Here is a 26,095-nt window from a genome sequence, read left to right on the forward strand (position 1 = left end):
ACAACATAATGAAACATCTCCAGGTAATCAATAGATACAGGTAAGGTAATGTCCCCACAAGTATATAAGAATAGATTTAGAAAAGTTAGGATTCTCCTGGTCCCACAAAATAAATGGTTAAAATGGAGTTAAGCCTGATTCAAACTTACTTTATACTTAGTAACTAAGTTAACTCACACTACTAGGTATAACAGAGTTAAACATTGACTTTGTACAACATCAATTATGCTTGTGTTTTATATGTACTCAATATTGTAGAGTTCTAAGCCACCTGCTGGTTAAACAGCGCACCTAATGTCCTTTTCCCCCGTACTGCAACAGACACATAAAGATGTTGTCCTGTGCACCATTAATTACCCCACACATTTAATAATAATTGACCTATTTGATATTGTGGGGGAAATGATGTAGTGCCAGACAGATTCATAGATTTATATTTAAAACTTTTTAGAAAAATTGTCAAGGAACCTGGATCTTAATCCAGTGAGCCAAGTTTACAAATCGCCATTGTGGCTCCTAAACCTTCAAACATCAAGACAAGCAAACCATAGACAAATACGCTGTTAAAAGTTTGTTTTCTTTCTTTTTTGTATAGTTGTTTGTTGTTAATTAAACCAGAATGAAGACTATAGTGGAGAGAGGCAGCAAATAGCTTGGCCTGTTAAGACACTGTCTACATGAACCGGAGGTCGTGGGTTCAAACCCCACTCTACTCTTTAACCTGAGGCTTTCCTTTGCAGGCTGACTTCCAGGAGAACAAGTTTAAAGCAGCACAGAAAACAGTGTGAAGTGCGCTGGACCAGTGGCGCAGCGGACTAGTCCGCAGGATACCTTGCCGGTGGTTGCTCCACCGCTCGGTTCAAATCCCGTGTCGGGTCCTGAAAAATAACCCATCGATGCGTAAGCAGTGGGGGCGAGTGGGGCCGTGTCCTCCTCGTTGTTTCCAGATAATAAAGTGGTGGGCTTATAGCGAAAGAATACACAGCAAGCTGAAATATTATAGTAGGATTAGAGAGAGGAATGGGTGGGGTTAGATAAAGGAAGAGGTGGAGCTAGAGAGAGGAAGGGGTGGAGTTAGAGAGAGAGAGGAAGGGGTGGGGTTAGATAAAGGAAGAGGTGGGGTTAAATAAAGGAAGGGGTGGGGTTAGATAAAGGAAGAGGTGGGGTTAGAGAGAGGAAGAGGTGGAGCTAGAGAGGAAAGGGTGGGGTTAGAGAGAGGAAGAGGCGGAAGGGAGAGAATTATATGATATGACAAATTATATCTATTTAAATAGATATTATAGTATGATATCTACTTATATATCACTATAACTAATTATATATATATAGTAGTAGTATATAGATGACATGATATCTATTACTATATAGATGACAATAATAAGTTATGTCTTGTAGTTATCTAGTAATAGATATCATCTATTATAAGAGTTAGTAGTTATCTAGTAATAGATATCATCTAATATCTAATCGTCTATTATATAATTAGATATCATATTATAATATCTAGTCATCTATTTAAATAGATATAATTTGTCATATCATCTATTATAATTTTGTTTTTCTCTAGCTCCACCTCTTCCTCTCTCTAACCCCACCCTTTCCTCTCTAGCTCCACCTCTTCCTCACTCTAACCCCACCTCTTCCTCAATCTAACCCCACCCCTTCCTTTATTTAACCCCACCTCTTCCTTTATCTAACCCCACCTCTTCCTTTATCTAACCCCACCCCTTCCTCTCTCTCTCTAACTCCGCCCCTTCCTCTCTCTAGCTCCACCTCTTCCTTTATCTAACCCCACCCATTCCTCTCTCTAATCCTACTATAATATTTCAGCTTGCTGTGTATTCTTTCGCTATAAGCCCACCACTTTATTATCTGGAAACAACGAGGAGGACACAGCCCCACTCGCCCCCACTGCTTACGCATCGATGGGTTATTTTTCAGGACCCGACACGGGATTTGAACCGAGCGGTGGAGCAACCACCGGCAAGGTATCCTGCGGACTAGTCCGCTGCGCCACTGGTCCAGCGCACTTCACACTGTTTTCTGTGCTGCTTTTAACTTGTTCTCCTGGAAGTCAGCCTGCAAAGAGGAAAGCCTCAGGTCAAAGAGTAGACTGGGGTTCGAACCCACGACCGCCGGTCCATGTAGAGAGCATCTTAACAGGCCAAGCTATTTGCTGCCTCCCTCCACTACAGTCTTCATTCTGCTTTGATTAACAACAAACAACTATACAAAAAAGAAAGAAAACAAACTTTTAACAGCGTATTTGTCTATGGTTTGCTTGTCTTGATGTTTGAAGGTTTAGGAGCCACAATGGCGATTTGTAAACTTGGCTCACTGGATTAAGATCCAGGTTCCTTGACAATTTTTCTAAAAAGTTTTAAATATAAATCTATAAATCTGTCTGGCACTACATCATTTCCCCCACAATATCAAATAGGTCTAATTATTATTAAATGTGTGGGGTAATTAATGGTGCACAGGACAACATCTTTATGTGTCTGTTGCCATAGACATATATATATATATCTATGTCTGTTGCAGTACGTGGGGGAAAAGGACATTAGGTGCGCTGTTTAACCAGCAGGTGGCTTAGAACTCTACAATATTGAGTACATATAAAACACAAGCATAATTGATGTTGTACAAAGTCAATGTTTAAGTCTGTTATACCTAGTAGTCTGAGTTAACTTAGTTACTAAGTACAAAGTAAGTTTGAATCAGGCTTAACTCCATTTTAACCATTTATTTTGTGGGACCAGGAGAATCCTAACTTTTCTAAATCTATTCTTATATACTTTTCAATTCAATTCAATTGAATTCAAGAGAGAGAGAGGGAGAGACAGAAAGAGATACAGTGCAAGTAGTAACAATAACAATGGTAGCAAATATAATAGTGTAAGATAGTATATGATAATATAATATAGTACAGCAATAATGTGTATGCAGTATATAATGGTATAATATAAGAATGTTAAGATAATATACAGTATAGTGTAGTGGTATAGTATAGTGTAGTGTAGTGTAGTAGAAATCCACGGTCGTGCTCCATGGAGAGGCCCGGTCCGCAGTCACAGTCTTGAGCCGCAGCTGGGGGTCCGTAGTGACAGTCCATGGACCTGCGACGTGGGAATTAAAAGAAACTCCGGGGAGCGGGTCCCCGGTTGTAGAATTAGTGGCAGGCCTTACTAGAGCGTGAATCCGTACAGGGTTAATTACGATTACTTGTGGGGACATTACCTTACCTGTATCTATTGATTACCTGGAGATGTTATCAACTGATGTTATCAACTGAAGAATTGAGTACATTCAGGTTCAAAACAAAAGCAGCAGGGCACCGCAGGGGCTTGAACCCTGTCCCGGTAAACCAGGAGTACCGTCTACCAGCGCCTGTTTGCTGTTTAACACCATGTTCTTCCTTGCATGTGAATAAAGTTTTTACATCACAGAACATGTAAGAAAAGAAAAGTGTTTGCAGCGGCTTGATAAAGCAGTAAGTAAAAGTACAAAAGTATTGGTATCAAAATGTACATCAGTGGTTCTCAGACCATCTCAAATATGTTGTTCCAGGAATCCCCCAGAAGCAAAGATTTGAGTTACAAATGTTCGCTTCAAAAATATATATATTCAAAAGGTTTGCAAAAATTTTCAGGATAAAAAAAAAATCTATACGCTCATAGTGCGGCACTTATGAGCTGGTAGATCTGTTATTGTGATGCTATATTAATACATTTAGCTGGGAACCCCCTGGACACCCCCCACGGACCCCTGGGGGTCCCCAGACCCCACTTGGGAACCAATGGTTTACATAGCATGTCTTCATCCAAAAATGACCAAATAAAGCAGCAGGCCATAAACACACATTACTGTTATAATGTTGTGTTTGTTCACATGATACAGACAACTAGCCTTATTAGCTCTAACAACAACAAGACCCATCTAACAACCCACATGACATAATGACACAATAACATCAAACTTACCATTGTGATGCTAACGACGCTAGCTATTCATGTGTTTAACTAATGTTTTAGATAACAGACCAGAATCCTTTCAGTAGCTTCAAATGTTAAGAATGAATGGTCCGTCACCTAAACTGTTCCCCCCTCAGCCCACACACATAGGTTCCTAGCACTACCTGCACACATTTGATTTAACATGTGATTTAACTTTGACTCACAGTGTGTTAAAATAGTGTGTTAAAATATATCTGATATCTAAATGTAACGTCATACACTACACTACACTACACTACACTACACTACACTACACTACACTACACTACACCCCCCTAAAACCAAAGACAGTGTGAGCGCCATCTACTGGACTGGCTGCATTCCAATATTTAACAGTGGGTAGCAATATTGTTAATATATTCAATAAATCACAATGTGAATGAATAAACAAGCTTAGTTAGAGAAAAGCACAGCTGTCAGCAGTGAGGTGGGAGGAGTGCATTTCAGGAAGTGACCTCACCTAATTGTCGTTGTTACCTTGGTTACATAAAAGTTCAGATAGGTGTGATTTATTTTGCCATAACCACCTGGTTTTACTGTGTGGAAACACCGGGGAGCTAAACACTCCCCGGCCCCACTGTACTGCATCCCCGTACACCAGGGGTAACAGAGTACATCGATGAGTATGTGCTTCAGTGCCTAGGCGGGACTTGAACCTGCTTTGGCCTTGTTCACAAGGTCGCCTAGGTATCCACGCCAGAACTCGCTTGCCTATGGCACCTCCACACATTTCCACATGTTTCTTTAGTGGTTTTAAGTGTGGTGTTGAAAACATGCTTCAGATTAAAGAAGAACCACTGTAACTCCCACTGTCCCTTCACTTCCTTATACTGTAACAAAATGCATATCAAAATATGCAGTTACAATGATTTAGTTTAGCTTAGATGTTTCAATGTTTATGGAGAAGGAAAAAAAAATGGCTTTTTTTGTGATGAGTCTATTCCATTTGGCTGTTCCATAGTCACCTCAATAGCTCACTGTGAAAAGACGCTTTCTGCATGTCCAAAAGGACCTGGATTCGAGTCCCACAAATAACAATTCAACATTTTGAAGAATCTTGACGTTTTAAACACATCCTTTTTATAGCAACCCCAGCACAATCTTTTCAGATGGAGGTCTGCGGCCGGGCCAATACGTATCAATTTTAGTAATAGTTTTCACTTTTAATGCTAGATTTCTTCCACTACACAGGACTACAGTAGTATCCCTACTGGTGTAAGGCACAATAACATGGTATACAGTTAAATGGATTCAAAATGAAAAAAGTATCAATACTGCAATGTAGAAGTTTACTTGAGTAAAAGTGCAAAAGTATTGGTATCAAAATGTGCTTAAAGTACCTAAAGTAAAAGTACAAACATTTTGAAAATAGCAGATCTACAAGCTCACAACGTGTCGCGCTGTGAGCTTGTAGATCTGTGTGTGTGGTGTGTGTTCTTCATGTGATTAGTCAGTAGACGGTGTGTGTGTGTGTTCTTCATGTGATTAGTCAGTAGACGGTGTGTGTGTGTGTGTGTTCTTCATGTGATTAGTCAGTAGAAGGTATGTGTGTGTGTGTGTGTGTGTGTGTGTGTGCGTGCGCGCGCGACACAGTCCCTCCCCTGTGGTCCTCCATGTACATTGATGTCATGGGACTTGAACCTGCGAACTGTCTGTAGCAGAGGCAACCGATCAAGCTCACCACACCACTGCACCAACGCACCTTTGGGCCCTCAACAGGTGTCTTCTGGTGATTTTGACTTGCTTTTTTGTATTTTGGCCTTGAAATTTTCAAATTACAACAACGTTGGAAATATGGGACAACTGGAATTTGAACATGGAACCTTCCGGTTGCAAGCCCTGTATATAAAGCACTGCACCACAGTGGTCCTTACTTATTCTGCTCACTTGCGTGCTCTTCAGTGAAAGATTAGATAAATGTAATCAATCAGTGCAATACATGTGAGAAAACGTGTAGACTGTTTTAAATTAGTGCAGGTTTTATTTATTTACATCTGTTTTAGGTGAATTGGTGTTATTTTGAGTGATACTTGAGGGTTTATATGTTTTTATTTAATATATTTGTTTATACGTTTATTGTATTTATTTCCTTGTGTTTGTAATGTTTGTCTGTTCTACACCAAGGACCTAAATGAATACTAATAACAATCAATCAATCAATCAAGCAATCAATCAATTCTGACTGGGGTGCAGAAAGGCCTGGTTAGCTTATCGTACAGTATTGTACATAATATTTACCACATTGTTGTACTCAGTTCCTTTGAAAACTTTAGTTTAGCAAAAATATGAGTGGTGTGCTAGAGAACCCAGTACCCCAACTGTCTGTCTGTGTGCTGGAGAACCCAGTACCCCACCTGTCTGTCTGTGTGCTGGAGAACCCGGTACCCCAGCTGTCTGTCTGTGTGCTGGAGAACCCGGTACCCCAGCTGTCTGTCTGTGTGCTGGAGAACCCGGTACCCCAACTGTCTGTCTGTGTGCTGGAGAACCCGGTACCCCAGCTGTCTGTCTGTGTGCTGGAGAACCCGGTACCCCACCTGTCTGTCTGTGTGCTGGAGAACCCGGTACCCCACCTGTCTGTCTGTGTGCACACTACCCAAAACACCACATCACTATTAAACGTCCTATCCTTAAATGTCATTACAGTTTTCAGATAGCATCCGTCCTCACTCAGAAACTTGTTGAAACGCCTCACTCTTCTCCTCCAGGCTAGCATGTTAGTTGACCAGGCAGCCACAGCCCACCTTGTAGTTAATTATTAAAGTCAGCTGGCTAAGGTGGAAATAATACGGAATGAAAACCTAGCTCCAAACACATTAACCTTCTTAAAAAGGACAAGGAGATCCGAGCACTCAAACAATATGGAGAGGAGGTAAAGTTAAAACAAAGTTTATTCTATAAAAATGCCACACTAACCTTAACATGGTTACATGCTGATATACTCACCCTGGCTCTTAAATTGGTGACAACATTTACCAGATTATTGACTTTATGACCAACACTTAAACATTACTGTTTTCACCTGTTTCTCTCACAGACTGTCTCTCTTGCTCCTTTGTTAGTCCCACCCCCTCTCAGAACCTTGTAGCTTGACTACAGTGGCTCCCCAATGGCATTGTGTCCATGAGCTTGGTTTAAGTGTAACATGTATAATGTCTGGATACTAGAGGCCCTCTCAGCTCAAATAAATCATGGTTGATGCTGTAATTAGCATATTGTCCAACAGATGGCAGCAGAGTTCCTGACATTTCACTGCCATGCCATGGTAACTTTGTGTCATCTTACCTCAGAATTTAGCAGAAGGCAGTCAATAAAGCACATTCATTGTTTTATTAACTATTTTATTGAAGATTAGAAACATGAAAAAACATAAGCCTATGGAAGCATGAAATAATCTTACGCTATACACGTTTTTAGCAAAAGATTCATACACAATTAATAAAACTAAGACTACTGTAATACATGTATTTTTCACAATACTTTTCATAATGTCTCTTTAAAAAACAGCTGTTAATAACATATAAAACAATGTTGGCAGTCGCTGACGTTGGCACGGTGCTGGGAGAGAGTGATTTCACTGTTTTTGAGTTTGTGCTCGTGAGAGAAATCACCTGAGGTTTATGGGTAGAACAGGAACTATTTACACAAAGTCGAGTGTATGGCAGTTTTCACTACACTATTCTGTGTGTGTGTGTGTGTGTGTGTGTGTGTGTGTGTGTGTGTGTGTGTGTGTGTGTGTGTGTGTGTGTGTGTGTGTGTGTGTGTGTGTGTGTGTGTGTGTGTGTGTGTGTGTGTGTGTGTGTGTGTGTGTGTGGCTAACATGAGTTAATATGGAACTCTCCGAGGTGCTGAATAAGCACCATGACACTGTGTGTGTGGAGAGTCAGGACAAAGCCCTAGACTCTTCTTTATGGGTTGGTGCAATATGGGAGGGTAGAGTGGATGGATGGAAGGAAGGATGGATGTGGATGGATGGATGGATGGATGGATGGATGGATGGATTGAACGGGTGATGTATCCATTCATTGGATGGACAGACATATGGGTATTTATCTGGATGGAAAAATCAATATAAGTGACTGAATGAGTGCTTTGAATAAAGGCCAGATGGATGAGCGGCGCACTGACAGATGGATGCATTTGTGAAAATATGGATCTCTATAGATCACGGTTTCCCAAACAGTGGGTCGGGACCCTTTTGTGGGTCACGGATCCATTTTCGTGGATCGTGAGTGAAAATCCCCAATTATTTTTGTTTCCTAAATGTTGTCATTCATTATTATTTTAAAAGATTTTGTAAAGATTTCCACCAAAAAAATCACCAATTGTCATGCGTTGAAAACAACTGAATTTCATGAATAAATAAAATAAAATCAAAGAAATTCCCCAAATTAGAAAACAAATGCAGATCTGCTATTTTCACTCGTTTGGGTCCCGGGCAAACATCTGATTTCTCTTTTGGGTCTTGAGCCAAAAAGTTTGGGAACCACTGATATAGATGGACGCCCTGAAAAGCGGAGCCCCCCCCCCCCGAATTCCCATGTTTTAGTACAGCGGCGGCAGGGACCGGGTGCTGACATGGCCGAACCTCACCCTGGAAGGCGATGGGGGAGGGGACTGGGGGGTGAGGTGTGGCGAGGAGGGAGAGGGCCGGATGTTGACCGTGACAACCCGGGGCTCCCAGCTCGCGGTGGAGGAGTGCTGCGAGCCGGGAGCCAGAGAGCGGCCCCGGGGCCGGCGCAGCTGAGGCGGGGTGGAGGGAGAGGAGGAGGGATGGTTGCGGTGCTGGGACGAAGAGCGACGGGGGGAGGGGTGGCGAGCGGGGGAGGGGTAGCACCCGTTCACGGAGTGACGGCCAGGGGAGGACATTCTGGCCGACATGGGTTGACGACGGTGGTTGGGCGAGTGATTCTGGATGCGCTTGGGGGATTTGGGGGCTTTCGGGGACTTGGGGGCTTTCGGGGATTTGGGGGATTTCGGGGCCTTGGGGGATTTCGGGGCCTTGGGGGTCTTTGGCGACTTGGGCGACTTGGGCACAGGGTGGGAGGAGGGATGATATGAGCTGGGAGGGGCCTGGCCGGCGGAGGCGGAGGCGGAGTCTCCGTTGCTGCCGAGCTTGTAGAGGAAGACGTCGTACTGAAGCGGCGCGTTGGTCTCTGGGCGGAGCTTGACTTCCTTAGGGAGGAGCAACTCCAGGTCAATAGTGACGGCGTCCTGGCGTAGAAAACAAGGCAAATGCAACGAAATGGGGGACAGTCATGATGATGAGCAGGCACAGAACAGGTGAAGGTATTGAAATGACAGATGTGAGGTTGAAGCAAATATGGTTCAAATGGCAGATATGTTATAGATAATTATAATTGGGAAATATGGAGGATTGTTTAGGACAGAGTGACGATGGGGCACAACATTTTGGACACAGTGACAGAGTTTTGGACATCGAAGGTTAACAGTTGGAGTTTGTTTAGAAAGAGCAGATGAAAAGCAAGGGAAGAGAATGAAAAGAAAGTTTAGAACAGCTGCTTCAGCATTCAGGTCTATTCTGTGTGGCTTCAGCTTGAGGACTGTAGCCTTCAAAATACAACAATCATGTAGAACGGTGGCTCTCAACATGGGGTCTAGGGACCTCCAGGGGTCCTTGAAAGAGTTCTAGGGGGGTTTAACCAGCTAAATGATTGATAATTAGCAGCCAAATGGACCCTTCTGGGTCTGTAACATCGAGTTAATGGACCCTCACGAGTCCATTTGGTTCCATTTGTACACTCCATTTGGGGTCTGTCCGTGGCCTAATGTATAATCAAACTGTGAGTCCTTGAAATTTAGAAATGTTGAGATTCACTATTATGTTACCACCATCATTTACTTTGGAGAGGAAAGTAGATGACACCCTGAATTAATTGAGCAAAAGAAATAATTCTGACCAACGTACCTAGGATCTGGTCCACTCACATGGGTGGCTGACATGAGTTAATATGGAACTCTCCGAGGTGCTGAATCAGCACCATGTGTGCGTTTGTGTGCGTGAGTGAGTGTGTGCGTGCGTGCTGTATAGTGAGTGAGCATGCAACTGCGGCAGAGGAGCAGGGTCAGCCATGCGTTCAGTGCTTATTACTGTAGCTGCAGAGAGCATTAGGGCAGTAGTTAGCTCCAGTAGAGACATGCAGAGATACAAAGAGGAACAATGAGAAAGACAAGATCAAGAGAGAACGAGAGAGAAAGTAGGATTAGCAGATATAGTGACACACAGGGACAAGCTGGATAAAATTAAAAAGATTTATTCCAACAACTCTGAACTAATAATCCTGCTGCATGTATGCCCAATAAAAGTACAAAAGAACCTCAATTAACATCCAAGTATTAGAAATCACATTGAAAACCAAGACACAACGTGTGTTACAGTATGTATATATATAGGTATATTCAAATGTCAATATCAATCAATCAATCAAGCAATACTTTTTACCCCATGAAATCTAGACATATCCACATATTAGCAATGTCAAACATCGATATTTTTTGGAAATACAGTAGTCACTTCGTTATCCTTTTCTTTATATATTATTATGTTTTCACACAGTTTGCGTTAACACCAATGCATGCGGGGAGAGAGAGAGAGAGAGAGAGAGACAGAAAGCAAACAATTAAAGCCTCAGTTATACGTAGTTCAGTGCCAGTGTCGTGCTCAGTAAATAGCAGATCTACAAGCTCACCACGGCGTCACATTCGTGACGTGTGGTGGGCTTGTATATCTGATATTTACAGCATTCAACACCAGCGTGCAAGCAAGTATAAAACAGGCTTAAAGGCAGGGGAAAGAGACGAAAAGAGCGAAAGTTAGGCCAGTTAGGGGTCTGGGTTTTGCAGGGTGGGGGTGGTGGAAAAAACAGAGGGCGACGATTCGATTGGTCACGGACCAAAGCAGAGCATCCGTGGAGAGGAAAGTCATTGGGTGGTCCAGGCCGGGAGATTTTAGTCCAGCATTTTTAATTGGTGGAGACACAGGCATAGCGTATAAGATCAAAGAGGCAGATAGAGGAAAGAGAAAGAAGCAGCAGTGGCTACTGTGTGTGTGTGTGCGTGTTTGTGTGTGATCATCAGTATAGGCTGTGATGACATGCAGCCTGGTACAGAATGAACTGTTGTGCTTCTCACTTGTTGCATCCTAAAAACTCCCTAAAGTGCACTATACGTTTTTCAGTGGCTCTACTCGGTTTCTTGTGAAATATTGTGCACTTAACCACTTATAAGCCCTATTTCTTTTTCAAAACTTTTCAAAAATGTTTCCAAAGGTGTTCAAAAATGTTTCCAAAATTGTAACAAATTGTTTCTAAATGTCTTCAAAAACAGCCAATCTACAAAGCTCTGCAAACGATCTGCTATTTTTGAAGAATTTATGAAAAACTTTTTCAAAATCTTCGCCTATAATGACGGCGGTTTTGACGGTGGTTAACAAAGAAAGAAGTGTGTGCAAAAGGATGTTAGCTTATCATTATACGATAGATGTGCTGTTTGCCTCTGAATATTTTGGTCTAACTGTCTCATCGCCTTCCCTCTGTAAGGTGAACGGTGGCATTACACCCCTCTGTAGGTGAACGGTGGCATTACACCCCTCTGTAGGTGAACGGTGGCATTACACCAGGTTGTTCTGCAGCGAGTTTACCTCGGTGTTCTCCGTGCTCTCGGTGTTGTCGTCCACGGGGGTGTGGTCAGGGGTTTGGCTAGGGGAGTGGCCGAGGTCCAGGTTGACGGACAAAGGCCTGTTGTTCTCCTGTTTGGGCGAATGGGAGTTGCGGATGTTCATAGACTCCTCCTCCTTGGCGGGCGGGGTTTTCACCGGGTCCTCCTGCTGCTTCTTCTGAGGATCATCCTGCATGAAGAATTAAAGGTACATATCAGTGTTACATGTCATTGATTGTCCTTTGTCAACATCGGCCACACAAACCTCGACAGTTTTTCTGCTTTTTTAAGTGCTTTTCTTTTTAGATATTGTGTTTGTTTATGTTTTGTTGTTTAGTTTGAAATGCAGCACAATTTTACAATGTCATATCACAACGGGGTGATGAAATGATAACTGTTTAAATCGTGTTCTTGGACCGTCTGTGCAAAAACTTCAACACGGAAGAAGTGCATTCCTGATCCAGAAATACTGTTATTCGCCCGGCACCCCAAAAAGGCTCTGTGCATATCTGTAGTCCCAGGTTTTCAGAAGGTGGCATACCGACCGGAATTAGGTTGGAGTCCATTAATTCCAATGGGAGAGTGAACGTGAACACAGCTTCTGAATGATTCTTTACCCCATGGTCACTGAACAACACAGACTACCACACAATCTTCTGAACATTTGACACTAAAATATTTTTTTTCAGAGAGACAAATCAGAAGAAAATCAACGTTATTATCGAGATCTAGCACCAGTAAACATATAGGACGTTCTCTACATCTGCCGCCAGGCGGCGCCCACTTAGGAGACCATTTGTGTACCATTTCACCTCTAGTGACGAAGATTGGGAATGGCGGATCTTCCTATAGACCATCTTTGCCTGCATGGGACTACAGTTACGCACTGAGCCTATCATGGATGATAACGCCATGAGACCCAGTGTCCCAGAGCTACAGCAAAGGGGTAGGCAAACCTCAAACAAGAATGACCAGAGTCAGCGGTGCCAGGACTCAGGCGCTCAGGTGGCGCAGTGGTACAGTAGCTGCCCAACACCACGGAGGTCGTGGGTTCAAATCCACATGGTGCATCCGGCTTTGTCGAGCGTCTACATAAACACAATTGGCCCATGTTCGGGAGCGGGGAGGGTGATAATTGGCACTGCAAGTAATCCTACGGGCTGGGGCGGCACCTGTCAGCAGGGAGTGTTGGGCGGGAGGAGTAGGACAAAGGCTCTACGTCCTCCCGGTGGGGGCTCCTCACTGGTAGGTCAGTAGGATACAACAGCAGTGACTACACAGAAATGTGTGTGGGGAGGAATCAACTGGCATAACGAATAAATTGGGGAGAAAAATTGGTGCCAGGACTTCCTCCAGAAGACACGCTTGAGCTCATGTGAGCACTTGCATACTGTAAGTGACTGCGTGTGCTTGCCGATGTACTGACCGCGTCACCTAACCTAATTTTACCACATGTGTGAACCCGTGTGCAAAGGTTTCGCACAGTACCTAATCGACCCATCATGCGTACATTTCAACCCTGCGCTCGTTCAAAATGACCAAATCGGGACCGGTGACATTCACAACTCTGCAGGTCATCGCTGGAGTGACTGCGGGGGCTTTTTGTAGCCTCTCAACACTGACATTTAGATAATCCCGGACACACGCGCCGGGTCATGACCACTGCTGAGTGACTTTCACTGACCTGCTGGAAATGCCAGCAGACGGAATGTATAGGTTGTGATGGATGATATGAACGCTACCACGAACCTGCCTCGGTTCATTTGGTGCAGGAAGACGTGGACACATGGAAGGTTAGGGGTCGTGGATTAATGGACTCTCTGCATAGAGTACCATGGAAGTAGTTAATGTCTGGTCTAGGAGGCAGACTCCAGAGTCAATAACGCAAGTCGATCAGTGTGCGTGTGCGTGCACACATGAACATGTGTTTGCTATTTTGTGTTTGTGTGTGTGTGTGTGCACTGAAAGCTTGTGCATATGCTCCTGTGCTAATACTGTGTGCACACACAAGCACCCACAGATGCATGTGTGTGAGTTTGTAAATGTGTGTGTGTGTGTGTGTGTGTGTGTGTGTGTGTGTGTGTGTGTGTGTGTGTGTGTGTGTGTGTGTGTGTGTGTGTGTGTGTGTGTGTGTGTGTGTGTGTGTGTGTGTGTGTGTGTGTGCCGTGCATTGATCTGCCTTGTAGCAGGCTTTTGAAGGTCATCGGGAAAGGGGACAGCAAGTAGGACACCATCGATTAGACACACTATCGCCTGACTAACTACGGCTGAGCCGCTCCGCTCACTCTGCCCCTTCTACGCTACACACGCAGTGATGGAAGAAGTACTCACATGTTTTACTTAAGTAAAAGTATCAATACCCTATTGTAGAAATAGTCTGTTACAAGTACAAGTTCGGTAGTCAAGATTTTATTGAGTAAAAGTACAAAAGTATTGGCATCAAAATGTACTTAAAGAACCAAAAGTAAAAGTACTCATTATGCAGAAGGTCCCATTTCACAAGTTTTCAAATGTATAAAATGTATAAAGATCCTTTGGAAAATAGCAGATCTACAAGCTCACAACGTGTCGCTTTGTGACGCGGTGTGAGCTTGTAGGTCGGCTATTTTTGCCAAAGTATGTATGGGCTGAAGTGGTTTTCTAATAATCCAAATCTACAAAGTAGATAACTAGTAACTAAAGATTTCAAACAATTATAGTGAGTAAAGGTACGATATTTGCATTTGAGATGTAGTGGAGTAGAAGTAAAATGATAGTACTCCAGTAAAGTAAAAATACCTCAAAATTGTACTTAAGTACAGAGTACATGTGCTTTCCACCACTGGCTACATGAGAGAGGCACAAAGTTAACGTGGCTGAGCTCTGCAGCTCATCGCAATGCAGCAGCATTCTCCCCCTTTGTTCCCATTCACATCTGTCTGTCTGTCTTCATCGGGTTATTATTATTATAAAACTGCCAGTCAATCAAAAACTTGTCTCCGACTCTCAGGAATGGCAGGAATTTGCATAGGTTGGCGGAATCAGTGAACCCTAACATGCTCGTCTATGAATTCAGTCATCTTCGTGGAGCACACATACTGAACTGCAATCTCCCCCCTCTCTCCCCCCCTCTCCCCCTCCCTCTCTCTCACACTCACACACACACACACACACACACACACACACACACACACACACACACACACACACACACACACACACACACACACACACACACGCACGCACCTGCAGTCACGCACACACACACACACACACACACACACACACACACACACACACACACACCTGCAGACACGCGCACGCGAACACAGTCACACGCGCACTTACACACCTTCATATTCACCTAGTTGGAAACCAATTTATCTCTCGCTGGCACAAACATGCACACACAGTAGGGGAGGGGAAATGGGGAGGAAACTGTCTGAAAGATTGCAGCGGGGGGAACTGGCAACAAAATGTCTGCCCTACGGACTGCAGCAGCAGAGTGTGTGAGGCAAAGACACTGAGGTAAAATGGAGTCTCTTATAGCTTCCTCACAGAGTTTCGAGGGGGGGTGGGTGGGTGGGAGTGGTAAAGCTGGGGGGGGCAGTTGTGTACAGTATATGTGCACGTTTGAGAGGCAGTAGCCTACATGTGGGAGAGGGTACACTGTAGAATCCGAAGTGCTAACTTGACTCTGAGTAGCGTACATACTGTATGTACCTGTATGTAGGTGTACAAATATAACCAAATGGACCCTTACGGGTCCATTTGGTTATATTTGTACACCACCCAGAGTTAGATAAATTCAACACTGAGGATTTGCACGGTGTATAGGACCGGTCCCCCCGCTTAGATACTCGTCCACCGAAGCCCTTCGTAAGCACTTCAGCGGCGAGTTTCCGCGGGAAGCTGGCGGCGTGTGAGCAGTGACAAGCAATTAATCACGGGACTCCGGGAGCGCAGCAGCAGTAGTCAGGGGGAAGTTGCCACATTTAGATTGAAGATCGTAGTTCAGATGCAAGGAAGAGTTTGTGGAACTGAAGCATCTACAAACCCGGTAAAAATCCTCGGTGTTAATTTTACTCACTTCACAAACTCCGACTTCAATTAACACTGAGGATTAAGACGGTGTACTATATCAGATGCACAGCGGGGGGGAGGTTTGCAAAAGGGGCGGATATCGGGGGAAACTGCGGCAGGCGACAGTAGACATTTTTGGGGCTCTGCTTACCTTGTAGTGGTTATAAGGGTTTCTGGGCTTATAAGGCCAGACATAGCTGCTTGTTGTTGGCCTCTGGAGGGGGTGAGTGAATGGTGACAACATTACACACAGATACACACAACATGGGGTGAAGCTCACACGGTGGCATGTCTAGTAGTAGCACCAGAGTGAGGTGTGTGTGTGTGTGTGTGTGTGTGTGTGTGTGTGTGTGTGTGTGTGTGTGTGTGTGTGTGTGTGTGTGTGTGTGTGTGTGTGTGTGTGTGTGTGTGTGTGTGCGTGTGCGTGCGTGCGTGCGTGTGAGCATTTGAGTAATCTCTCAGACAGATTCTGCTAAGAGCAGAATCTGTCAGCACCACTGCCTTAAGCATGTAGTGTTGTTGTTAGGAATACACACAGATGCACCCGGGGGGAAGTGGACTAAGAAAGGGGAGGAGCCAAACCGAGTTCCTGTTCTACACAAAAAAGGAGGTGGTGCCCCCAGAGGTAAAAACAAAGGAGAGAAAAACACTTTTGTTCCCTTTTTTTTACCTAGTGGGCTCCCAGATTGGCATTTGAGTGACCATGCAAGCATTCCTTAATAATTTGGGAGTTTGGTTGTTACAGCGGTCCTCAGTCAAGCATTAAAGACAGACAGACAGACAGACAGACAGACAGACAGACAGACAGACCTGGCAGAGAGAGAGCACACTGGGGGCAACATCATGAGCAGAGAGAGAGGGCAGAGAATAGAGCGAGGGAAGGAGATTAACCACTCAAGCCAAATATACTTTGTTGTACGACAAATAGCCAAAATAGCAGATCTCTACAAGCTCACAGCGTGTCACATGTTGTAGAACTCCGTCTGAAACCTTGCCGGTCACATGCAGTTCGAGATCCACATTGGAGCCACGCCCTTTATGTGTATACCGACAAAAACGACATAATTTCCTAGCCTGGGACCAGACGAATCTGCGAGTGCAAAAAAAAATTGCACTTTGCAATTTGGGTCTGGTACCGCTCCGTAGAGAATCCATTTCCTGCTCCAGAAGACGTGGGTAACCAATCAGGGCCCAGTATTCGAATATGGGAGACCAATTGCGTCGAGGGCCATTGTTTTGATCCCGCCCCTTGGGAAAAAAAACTTCCTCATGGAAGCACCAGACTCATATCCACGCAGTGATATAGTCTGGCTATATTGGAATAATTTCCAAGTTTAGTTTTTAGTTGTTCAATTTGGTGAATTCTGCTTATAACGACATGCCCAAAATATGGACGCCAAGTTGAAAGTGGTTAACTAAAGACAACAGACCCATAAGGCTGACAAACAGAGTGACAGACGACAAATGATGCTGTAGAGAAAGATACAGTAAGAGAGAGAGAGAGAGAGAGAGAGAGAGAGAGAGAGAGAGAGAGAGAGAGAGAGAGAGAGAGAGAGAGAGAGAGAGCAAGAGAGCGAGAGAGATAATAGTAGTCTCGCAAGCCAGACTGTTGCCTCCCACAATGTTCAAATGCTTCCGTCATACAGTCTGGAGCTACGACAATGCTAGCTCTGACAATGATCAGAGGATAAAAGCGGATGTGACACCTCCTTCCCCACTTCCGTTTCATCTTTACAGTCGCCTAATATTTGTCCTAATATATATAAAAATAATCGAAGCATATATATATCTTGCTGCTTATTAGAAATGGAAATTCTAAAATAAAATGTAAAGATATTTTTAATTAAATGACGAACAGATGACAGCTTTATGTCTCGGATTTCGGGAGGTGTAGTTCCAGACTCTATATAGCAGTGGTTCCCAAACTTTTTAGCTCAAGACCCAAAAGAGAAATCTGAAGTTTGCCCAGGACCCAAACTAGTGAAAATATCAGATCTACAAGCTCAAACTTGCAGATCTGCTATTTTCACTACTTCTTATACATTTGTTTTCTAATTTAGGGAATTTCTTTAATTATCTTTTATTTTATTAATGAAATTATTCTTGAAAAAATCATAAAAATGAATACATTTTTGTGGAAATCTTTGAAAAATCTTATAATAATTAATTATTTTAAAAAAATAAGCGATATTCTCGATCCACGGAAATGGATCTGCGACCCACAAATTGGTCCCGAGCCATTTTTTGGAAAACAGTGCTATATAGCATTCGGAGATTGCGGAACAGTTGTCTGGCTACGCGAGACTAAGTAGCTATAGCGAACAACCATGGCCGTAGGAGACGGGGGGGACGGGGGGGACCCCGCGGGCCGCGGAGCGGCCTCGCGTGGGCCGCGAATCGGTATTTGGGCCGCGAGGCCACGGGGAAAAAGAGGAGGAAAAAAAAGCCTCAAATGAGGCCGGCACTAGGACCCCGCGGCCGCTGCCTGGAAGGGAGGGCTGCTAGCTGCTGGCTGCTGGCTGCTGGCTGCTGTGAACTGCTGTGAGCTGCTTGAAGGTGGAAGAGCGGCACAATCACATTTATTAAGAGTTATAAAAAGAAATAACCGCAAATAACCACCCAAAACTCGGAAATATCCGCCCAGAACCGCAAAAAAATCGCGCGCGCTCGCGACTTCGTGGGCCGGTACAAATATGTCCCCCCCAACTGGGAATGGCTTCCTACGGCTATGCGAACAACACACAGAATAGCGGCAAAGAAGAAGAGACAAAAGGACGGAGAGAGGAGGAGAGGCAATGAGAGGAGAGAGAGAGTGTTGGCAGGGGGTGGGGCATACCTGACAGATAATGTTGTCATAGTAGGCCAGGTTGTGGGCGTGGGCTTGGGGAGGGGGCTGCGGGGGGGTGTCGCACAGTTTCCTTACGTTTGGCTGCGAGCCGTCGGCCGTGGTGGACACGGACATGCCGTCCGTCTGGGGCTCCCCACTCTGGGGGCGGTACTTACTGCAGGCGGGGGGGGGGAGAGAGAGAGAGAGAGAGAGAGAGGGGGGGAGAGAGAGACATACACACAGACAGACAGAGGGATTAATTTGATTGATTGATTGATTGATTGATTGATTGATTGATTGATTGATTGATTGAATGAATGAAGCAGGGACCCCCACCACTACATATTGTATAAAATTGTGTTGCAGATCAAACTTTTTCATCGATTTCATAGATAGCTTCATAGACTTGTTTGACAGCATTATGTTGCATTCATATATATAATGTGTATTTTCAGACATTTAACCACTTAAACCGTCAATACTTAGTGAACTTGAGCTTTCACTCTGTACTTAGTCTGCTCTTTTTTCCCCTCAAACAAAACCTCTTTGCCGAAAATAGCCGATCTACAAGCTCACAACAACGTTTTCAGCTTGTAGATCGGCTATTTTTGGCTAAAGTTTTCCTCTGTTCCTCTGTTCCCCTGTGTTCTCCCTGGAATACTTTATTAGCAGTACGGTCAAAGGAATATGCTAAAAGGATAACACAAAGAGCCCCAGGGGACTTGTTTCCATTGTGCTCTATTGTACTCAATTCATCAGTAATACTGTGTAGATATCGTCGCTGTCGGGCAGAAACCTATTATCTATTTTTTTATTTATTAATGCCCTACTTGATCATACTACAGCGTCACACCCAAGCATCAAAAGTAGCAGATCCACAAGCGACGCGTTTTGAGCTTGTAGATCTGCTGCTATTTTTTTCTTTCTTTTTTTGAATACCGAAAAGTAACAGTTTTGGAGATGAGGTTTCCACCCGACAGAGACAATACAATACAATACAATACAATACAATACAATACAATACAATACAATACAATACAATACAATACAATACAATACAAAACAATACAATACAATTTTGTATTTTAGAGCAGTGGTTCTCAATGTTTTTCCTTTCAAGGACCCCCATATACTCTGAAGAGTGTACAAATGGAACCATTTGGTTCCATTTAATACACACTCAGAGTTAACAGACCTGTAAGGGTCCATTTGGAACCCCCTCATGGAACCCTGAGGGTCTCTGAAGAGAGGTTTTGTGACCCCCATGTTATGCAGTTGTTTATCTGGTCTTTCTGTGTGTTTTTCAAAGAGTTTCTCTCTGTTCTCTCTCTCCCTAAAGGCTGTTTGTTTGATGGGCCTCTGCACGATTTGGGTCAGTGCACACACGCACGCATGCGTGCGCACGCACACACACGCGCACACACACAAGCACACACAAGCACACACAAGCACACACGCCCACATACAGTACACTCACATAAACACGCACAGACACATACACAGAAAACGTGCGCGCATACACTCACAGACACACACACACACACACACACACACACACACACACACATGGCGGCAGTGGCTCAGGAGGTAGAGCGACCGATTGGGTGTCCTTGAGCAAGACACCTAATTGAGCAGGTTTTCTCCGCTGTTGAATGTGTGTGTGTGTGTGTGTGTGTGTGTGTGTGTGTGTGTGTGTGTGTGTGTGTGTGTGTGTGTGTGTGTGTGTGTGTGTGTGTGTGTGTGTGTGTGTGTGTGTGTGTGTGTGTGTGTGTGAATGTAATGCACGTTGTAAAAACGCCTTTTCAGTGCTGTGCGTGCTATATATGAATGCAACATTTACCATTTATATTTACCACACGCACATCGCACACACGTACACATGTGCCATATTAGGGTGTGTCAGATGTAATCAAAATGTATTAATATACTGCTGTATATTTCTGTTCTGTTCTGTAGGTAGAGGAGCATGGTGTGCGTATGAGATGTCACATTGTTCCCCCGACTTATGATCGGGCGAGGGACATAGCCTTGTAAGGCTATATCCATTTTCTATTGGGCTCTCTCCTTTTAGTTCGTCTTGGTGACCAGACTGCAACGAGGTTGATGGGGAGCGATATTGTATTTTGCTGTATTTGGCTAGAATCTTGGCATGCCCATAATCTAGTTAAAAAGCAGGGGTTGAGTCTGTTAATAGAAAAGGTGTATGTAATGTTTGCATATACAGGAATACTAGGATACTATTTTAGGAGGATTTAGGACTTAGGATTTAGTATCTAGGGGCCCTATTCTGGGCGCCGCCTTACCCATTATCCCTAACTTCTTTGCCATTTTTTCCTATTTTGAAAAACATTTTCAAATAGTTAAAAAAGCCGATCTACAAGCTCACAACCTGTCGATGTAGATCGGCTAGTTGAACTATTTGAAAATGTTTTTCAAAATAGGAAAAAATGGCAAAGAAGTTTTAGGGATAATGGGTAAGGCGGCGCCCAGAATAGGGCCGCTAGTCCTATTTCTTTGGGAGGGTTAAGTCTTTGACGAACACATACACACACACAAACACACACACGGACACACACCTGCGTTTGCGCAGGCGACTGTTCTCGTTCTTGAGGCGGTGCAGCCGCTTGGAGAAGAAGACGATGATCATGAAGAGGAGGAGCAACACCACCGTGGCCACGCCCACCACCGCACACAGCACCTGGAACTCTGTCACCATCCAATCACAGCGCGTGCCTTGTTCCAGATGTACTCCTGCACATTACACCTGGAGAGAGAGAGACAGAGAGAGAGAGAGAGAGAGAGAGAGAGAGAGAGAGAGAGAGAGAGAGTGAGTGAGAGAGAGAGAGAGACACACAGAGAGAGAGACAGAGAGAGAGAGAGATGAGAGAGAGAGAGAGAGAGAGAGAGAGAGAGAGAGAGAGAGAGAGAGAGTGAGAGAGGAGAGAGAGAGAGACACACAGAGAGAGAGACAGAGAGAGAGAGAGAGAGAGAGAGAGAGAGAGAGAGAGAGAGAGAGAGAGAGAGAGAGAGAGAGAGCGAGAGAGAGAGGCAGACAATGAGGGAGAGCGACATAAAGAGAATAGGAGAGTAAGACAAACACAGAGAGAAAGGGATCAACACATTTGTCATTTTGCTTGTGGTTAACATAAGCCCAAGAGAGTTTCACATTTGTTCTAAGAATTACAAATCTCAATTTTCTTTTTATTTTGTAGCGTACATTAATTTATGCGTGTTGTTCAAAAAGCATGCAGTACAACGTGAGCTTAACTCTTTCACTGCCAAGAGTATTTTCATAAAGTACTCCCCCAGTGCCAGCAATTTGCGTTTTTTTTTTGTTGTAATTTTTCATTCAAATAAATTATCTGATTGGTTTTTAAACCCATAATACAGTTCTACCAGTAGAGAGCAACAAATCGACACATTGATGACCTCGCTGGCTCACTCCGCCCCTCCCAAACAGGCTCACGTCACATCCGGTCATAACCGGATGTTGACATTTTCGACAATCGTTGATCGGGCTAAATTACGATGTGGATACACGACTACGATGACTGATCGTCACCCAGACCAAATAGAGTAGACGTGGACCTCTCCGTTCGTTTTTTATACCGTGTGAAAAACCGTGACTTTCCCTATTCTGGCCGAAAATGACCGCGGGAAAAAAATGAGAACCGGAAACGGAATCTGCGTCATGAAACCGGAACCCAATGAGTCTGAAGGAGTCAGGAAGCGAAGTGATCATGAAAAATAAACAGAATAGCGCGACCACAGTCAAAAGTAAAAACTCGGGATTTCTCGTGCTGGCAGGGAGGGTACTCGGGAAAAACTCGGGATATCTTGGGGCGTGGCACTGAGAGAGTTAATACATTGTTGTTGAACAAAAACGTAGTGAACACCATTAACCTTACTAGAAATTACTTTCTTACACAATTTATCCCAAACCCAACATGTGTTGCGAACCAATGGCAAGGTTCAAGGTTCAAGGTTGTGCTTTATTGTTTACTGTACATCATGTGTACAGGACAGGTACAAGAGTAAAACTTATTTTTGGGTCTGGGTTGTCCGACTCCTACAAAAAGATACACACATGTCAGCTTAGAGCTGCTATTTTCTTTTTTTAAGACGTTTTTGGAGCTTTCTGCCTTTATTGATAGTATACAGTACAGCGAGACAGCGAGACAGCGGCACCCCAGAGCTGCTATTTTCGGAAGGTGACACCCGTGCACACAACTATATAGTATAAATCAGGATCAACACTTTTTTTTTTTTAAACCACAAAGGCCAATGGAAAATAATGATGGCCTCGGGGTGGGTGGGGGGGGTTGGTGAAAGCTTCAGTCATCAATCATTTATCTTCAATCATTTTTCTGCTGTTGCTGACAAATTATTCAGGCTGCTGCATCAAGCAAATAGATTTTGTGTTCAGTGTATCAGACCAAAAAACTACAACAAAACAACCAACAACAACTACTAGGTCCCCGCCCCAAAGGGTCCACAATCCTGCCGACTGTCCCAGATTTGAGAGGCAAAGCCGTCAGCATTAACCCATTAAAACCGGGAAAGCATCTGTGTCGTTTTAGATTTGAGTTATATAGCAAAATACGTTTTTCAGAAAACTCTTAGGAGTTAGAACAGTGGTTCTCAAAAATAGCAGATATACAAGCGTCACTTCGTGCTGCGCTGCGAGCTTGTACATCTGCTATTTTTTCTCTTTTTTTATCCCACGATTCTTTGTAACACCTTTTTTTCACCCAGTGCCAATTGCCTAAGCTGTAATCCTGGGCGCTATTCTCCCTCTGCCAGCCTGGCGAGAGCCCCGAACTGAGCTCATGCTTCCTTCAATGCATGAGGAGTGAGCAGGCCGCTTCTTATCACCTGACAGGGGGTAGTTTCCTCAGTAGGACGTAGCGCGTGGAATTAACACGTTATTCCAACCAGTTCCTTTCCCCTCCACCCGGCTGATCAGAGGATTTTGACGGCCCAATACATATTTGGCATTTGGCACGAAGAACTTTGAGAACGACTGATTTAGAAGGCATTTTGTAGAATCGGCCTCAGGTCTTAATGGGTTGATATGGCAGCAGCTGTGTGTTTATCGTAGAGCACTGTGACTGTACAGTACGTCTTCATCCAAGGAGGAGACAACATGGTGTCACGGTGCCCTGAGTTCTCCAGCAAAGCAGGGATTCAGCCTTCAGCCTTATAGCTGCCTGTACTGGCCCCTAATGAGATCAGAGGATCAGGAGGTGTGCACGTGTGTGCGTGTATGTGTGTGTGTGCATGTGTGTGGGTGTGCGTGTGTGAGTATTTGTGTGTGAGTAATTACTCAGCAGGTTATACGACAACATGAGCAGCAGTAAACCTCCGAAGCTTACCAACGTTATAAGGACAGATTGTACTGTCAAGGTCTCTGTGTGTACGGTGCGCATGTGTGTGTGTGTGTGTGTGTGTGTGTGTGTGTGTGTGTGTGTGTGTGTGTGTGTGTGTGTGTGTGTGTGTGTGTGTGTGTGTGTGTGTGTGTGTGTGTGTGTGTGTGTGAGTGCGCGTGTGTGTCCCTGACCCTTCTATATTGTCATTTTTCCTGCTCCTTGTACGTGTATAGAGCTGTTTATACACATATGCGGTCGACGTGACTGAATTTCCCTCGTGGGATCAATAGAATTCATCTTACCCATCTCCATCTTCATGTTTATTCATCAATGCACACGCTTGTCCCCTCACCCAAACGTCTACTATTCCTTTGTCAGCCCTGCTGTGATCTTGACAATCCTTGTGCTTTCTATGATGCTTCCCTGTCTTCTATGGTGCTTCCTGTGATGCTTCCCTGTCTTCTATGGTGCTTCCTAGGGTGCTTCCCTGTCTTCTATGGTGCTTCCTATGGTGCTTCCCTATCTTCTATGTTGTTTCCTATGGTGCTTCCTATGGTGCTTCCTATGGTGCTTCCCTATCTTCTATGGTGCTTCCTATGGAACTTCCCTGTCTTCTATGGTGCTTCCTATGGTGCTTCCCAGTCTTCTATGGTGCTTCCTATGGTGCTTCCTATGGAACTTCCCTGCTTCTATGGTGCTTCCTATGGAACTTTCCTGTCTTCTATGGTGCTTCCCTGTCTTCTATGGTGCTTCCTATGGTCCTACATTTTGTTTCACATAATATCAACCCCAGTCACTAGAGGCTGGATCTCAGACACACACAAAAAAGAATAATATATTGATTGACTTATTCTTAAGATGATTTATCGATGATCGATGACTTGAGTGATCAATTCAACTTCAACTTCATTGTCACATGAACAGGTTTACAGGTATAAAGAAATGGGTGAAATTATTTTTCGTGCAAGCTCCCACAATTTGTAGTTTTCAGGAAAGGGAAGAAGAATTAGAGATACTCTGATATTACAGATATTTAGATATCAGATCAAACAGATTGATGTGGGAATTACTTAACCTGTCTACTGTATGCAAAAAGGATTTCTATTTTAATGGTTCATAAAAATCTATCACCCCAACTAGAAGAATTTATATAGGGGATACACTTTTTCCTCAAAATTCAGTTCCATAGAATGTGAAGCCAATGACTAATGAAAAGGTTACTGAATGTAGTGACTTTTATGTGCCCTTACTACTGGACGAGAATAACAGGAGCCATGGCGTGCAATAAAAACAAGAGTGGAAGCCTCACTGGATTTCAGCCAACCAACATGTTATGTGCACATTCTGCAACAAAGCAGCGACTTCTAGACTCAAGTAAAAGTATCAATACTGCAATGTAGAAACACTCTGTTAAAAGTAAAAGTGCAGAATTCAATATCAAAAGTAGAAAGTACTCATTATGCAGAATGTCCCATTTCAACAGTTTTCAAATGTATAAAAATCTTTGGGAAATTGTAGATCGGCTTTTTTCAAATGGCCGAAATGTATATAGGTCTGAAGTGGGTAATGTATGTTTCGTAATAATAATCAAAATCTACAAAGTAACTAGTAACTAAAGTTTTCAAATAATTGTAGTGGAGTAAAAAGCACAATATTTGCCTCTGAGATGTAGTGGAGTAGAAGTAAAAGTATTGAAAATTGGAAATACTCCACTAAAGTAAAAAAACAGTACTTGAGTAAACTTTAAACATCACTGCACGTGTCTTACCTGCAGAAGGCACCCGCTCCGGCCACCGCGGTGCACACGCCTCCGTTGTAGCAGAAGTTAGGGTCCGCGTCGCACTGGGACACGCACACGCCGGCCCCCGAGCGCACGAAACCCAGCCTGCAGCCGTCGGCCCCCAAAGCACCACCACCTAAACCCAAACCCTGGCCCGTGTCGCCCGCCCCCGAACCCGGTGCGGGCGCGGCGGGCAGGGACGAGCCGCCGGCGGACTTTGTGTTGTCGGGCATGACGGGAGACCCAGCCAGGAGGGGGTTCTCATCATCCATGCTGGGCGGGGGCGACGGGGACGGCTCGGGCTCCGGGGTCGTGTCCAGGGCAGAGAGGTCGTCGTCGGGGGCAAGGTAGTCGTAGAAGTCGGAGA

At 44.2% G+C, this 26,095-nt stretch overlaps 1 protein-coding gene across 1 annotated transcript in view; it reads right to left on the reverse strand.

Moving 5' to 3' along the window:
* Positions 1-8,558: 8,558 nt before the first annotated feature.
* cspg5b (chondroitin sulfate proteoglycan 5b) overlaps positions 8,559-26,095 on the reverse strand; it is a gene marked incomplete at both ends in the record, with an annotated part of 26,997 nt that continues 9,460 nt past the window's right edge. The window contains 6 exon segments of the mRNA XM_080442518.1: positions 8,559-9,227; positions 11,674-11,880; positions 18,589-18,754; positions 21,156-21,315; positions 21,318-21,343; positions 25,717-26,095. The exon segment at positions 25,717-26,095 is cut by the window's right edge and continues 423 nt beyond it. Coding sequence (XP_080298644.1) covers positions 8,559-9,227; positions 11,674-11,880; positions 18,589-18,754; positions 21,156-21,315; positions 21,318-21,343; positions 25,717-26,095 — 1,607 coding nt within the window.

The sequence above is a fragment of the Gymnoscopelus braueri genome (assembly GCF_963280865.1).
Source record: "Gymnoscopelus braueri genome assembly, chromosome: 11".
Lineage (NCBI taxonomy): Eukaryota > Metazoa > Chordata > Actinopteri > Myctophiformes > Myctophidae > Gymnoscopelus > Gymnoscopelus braueri.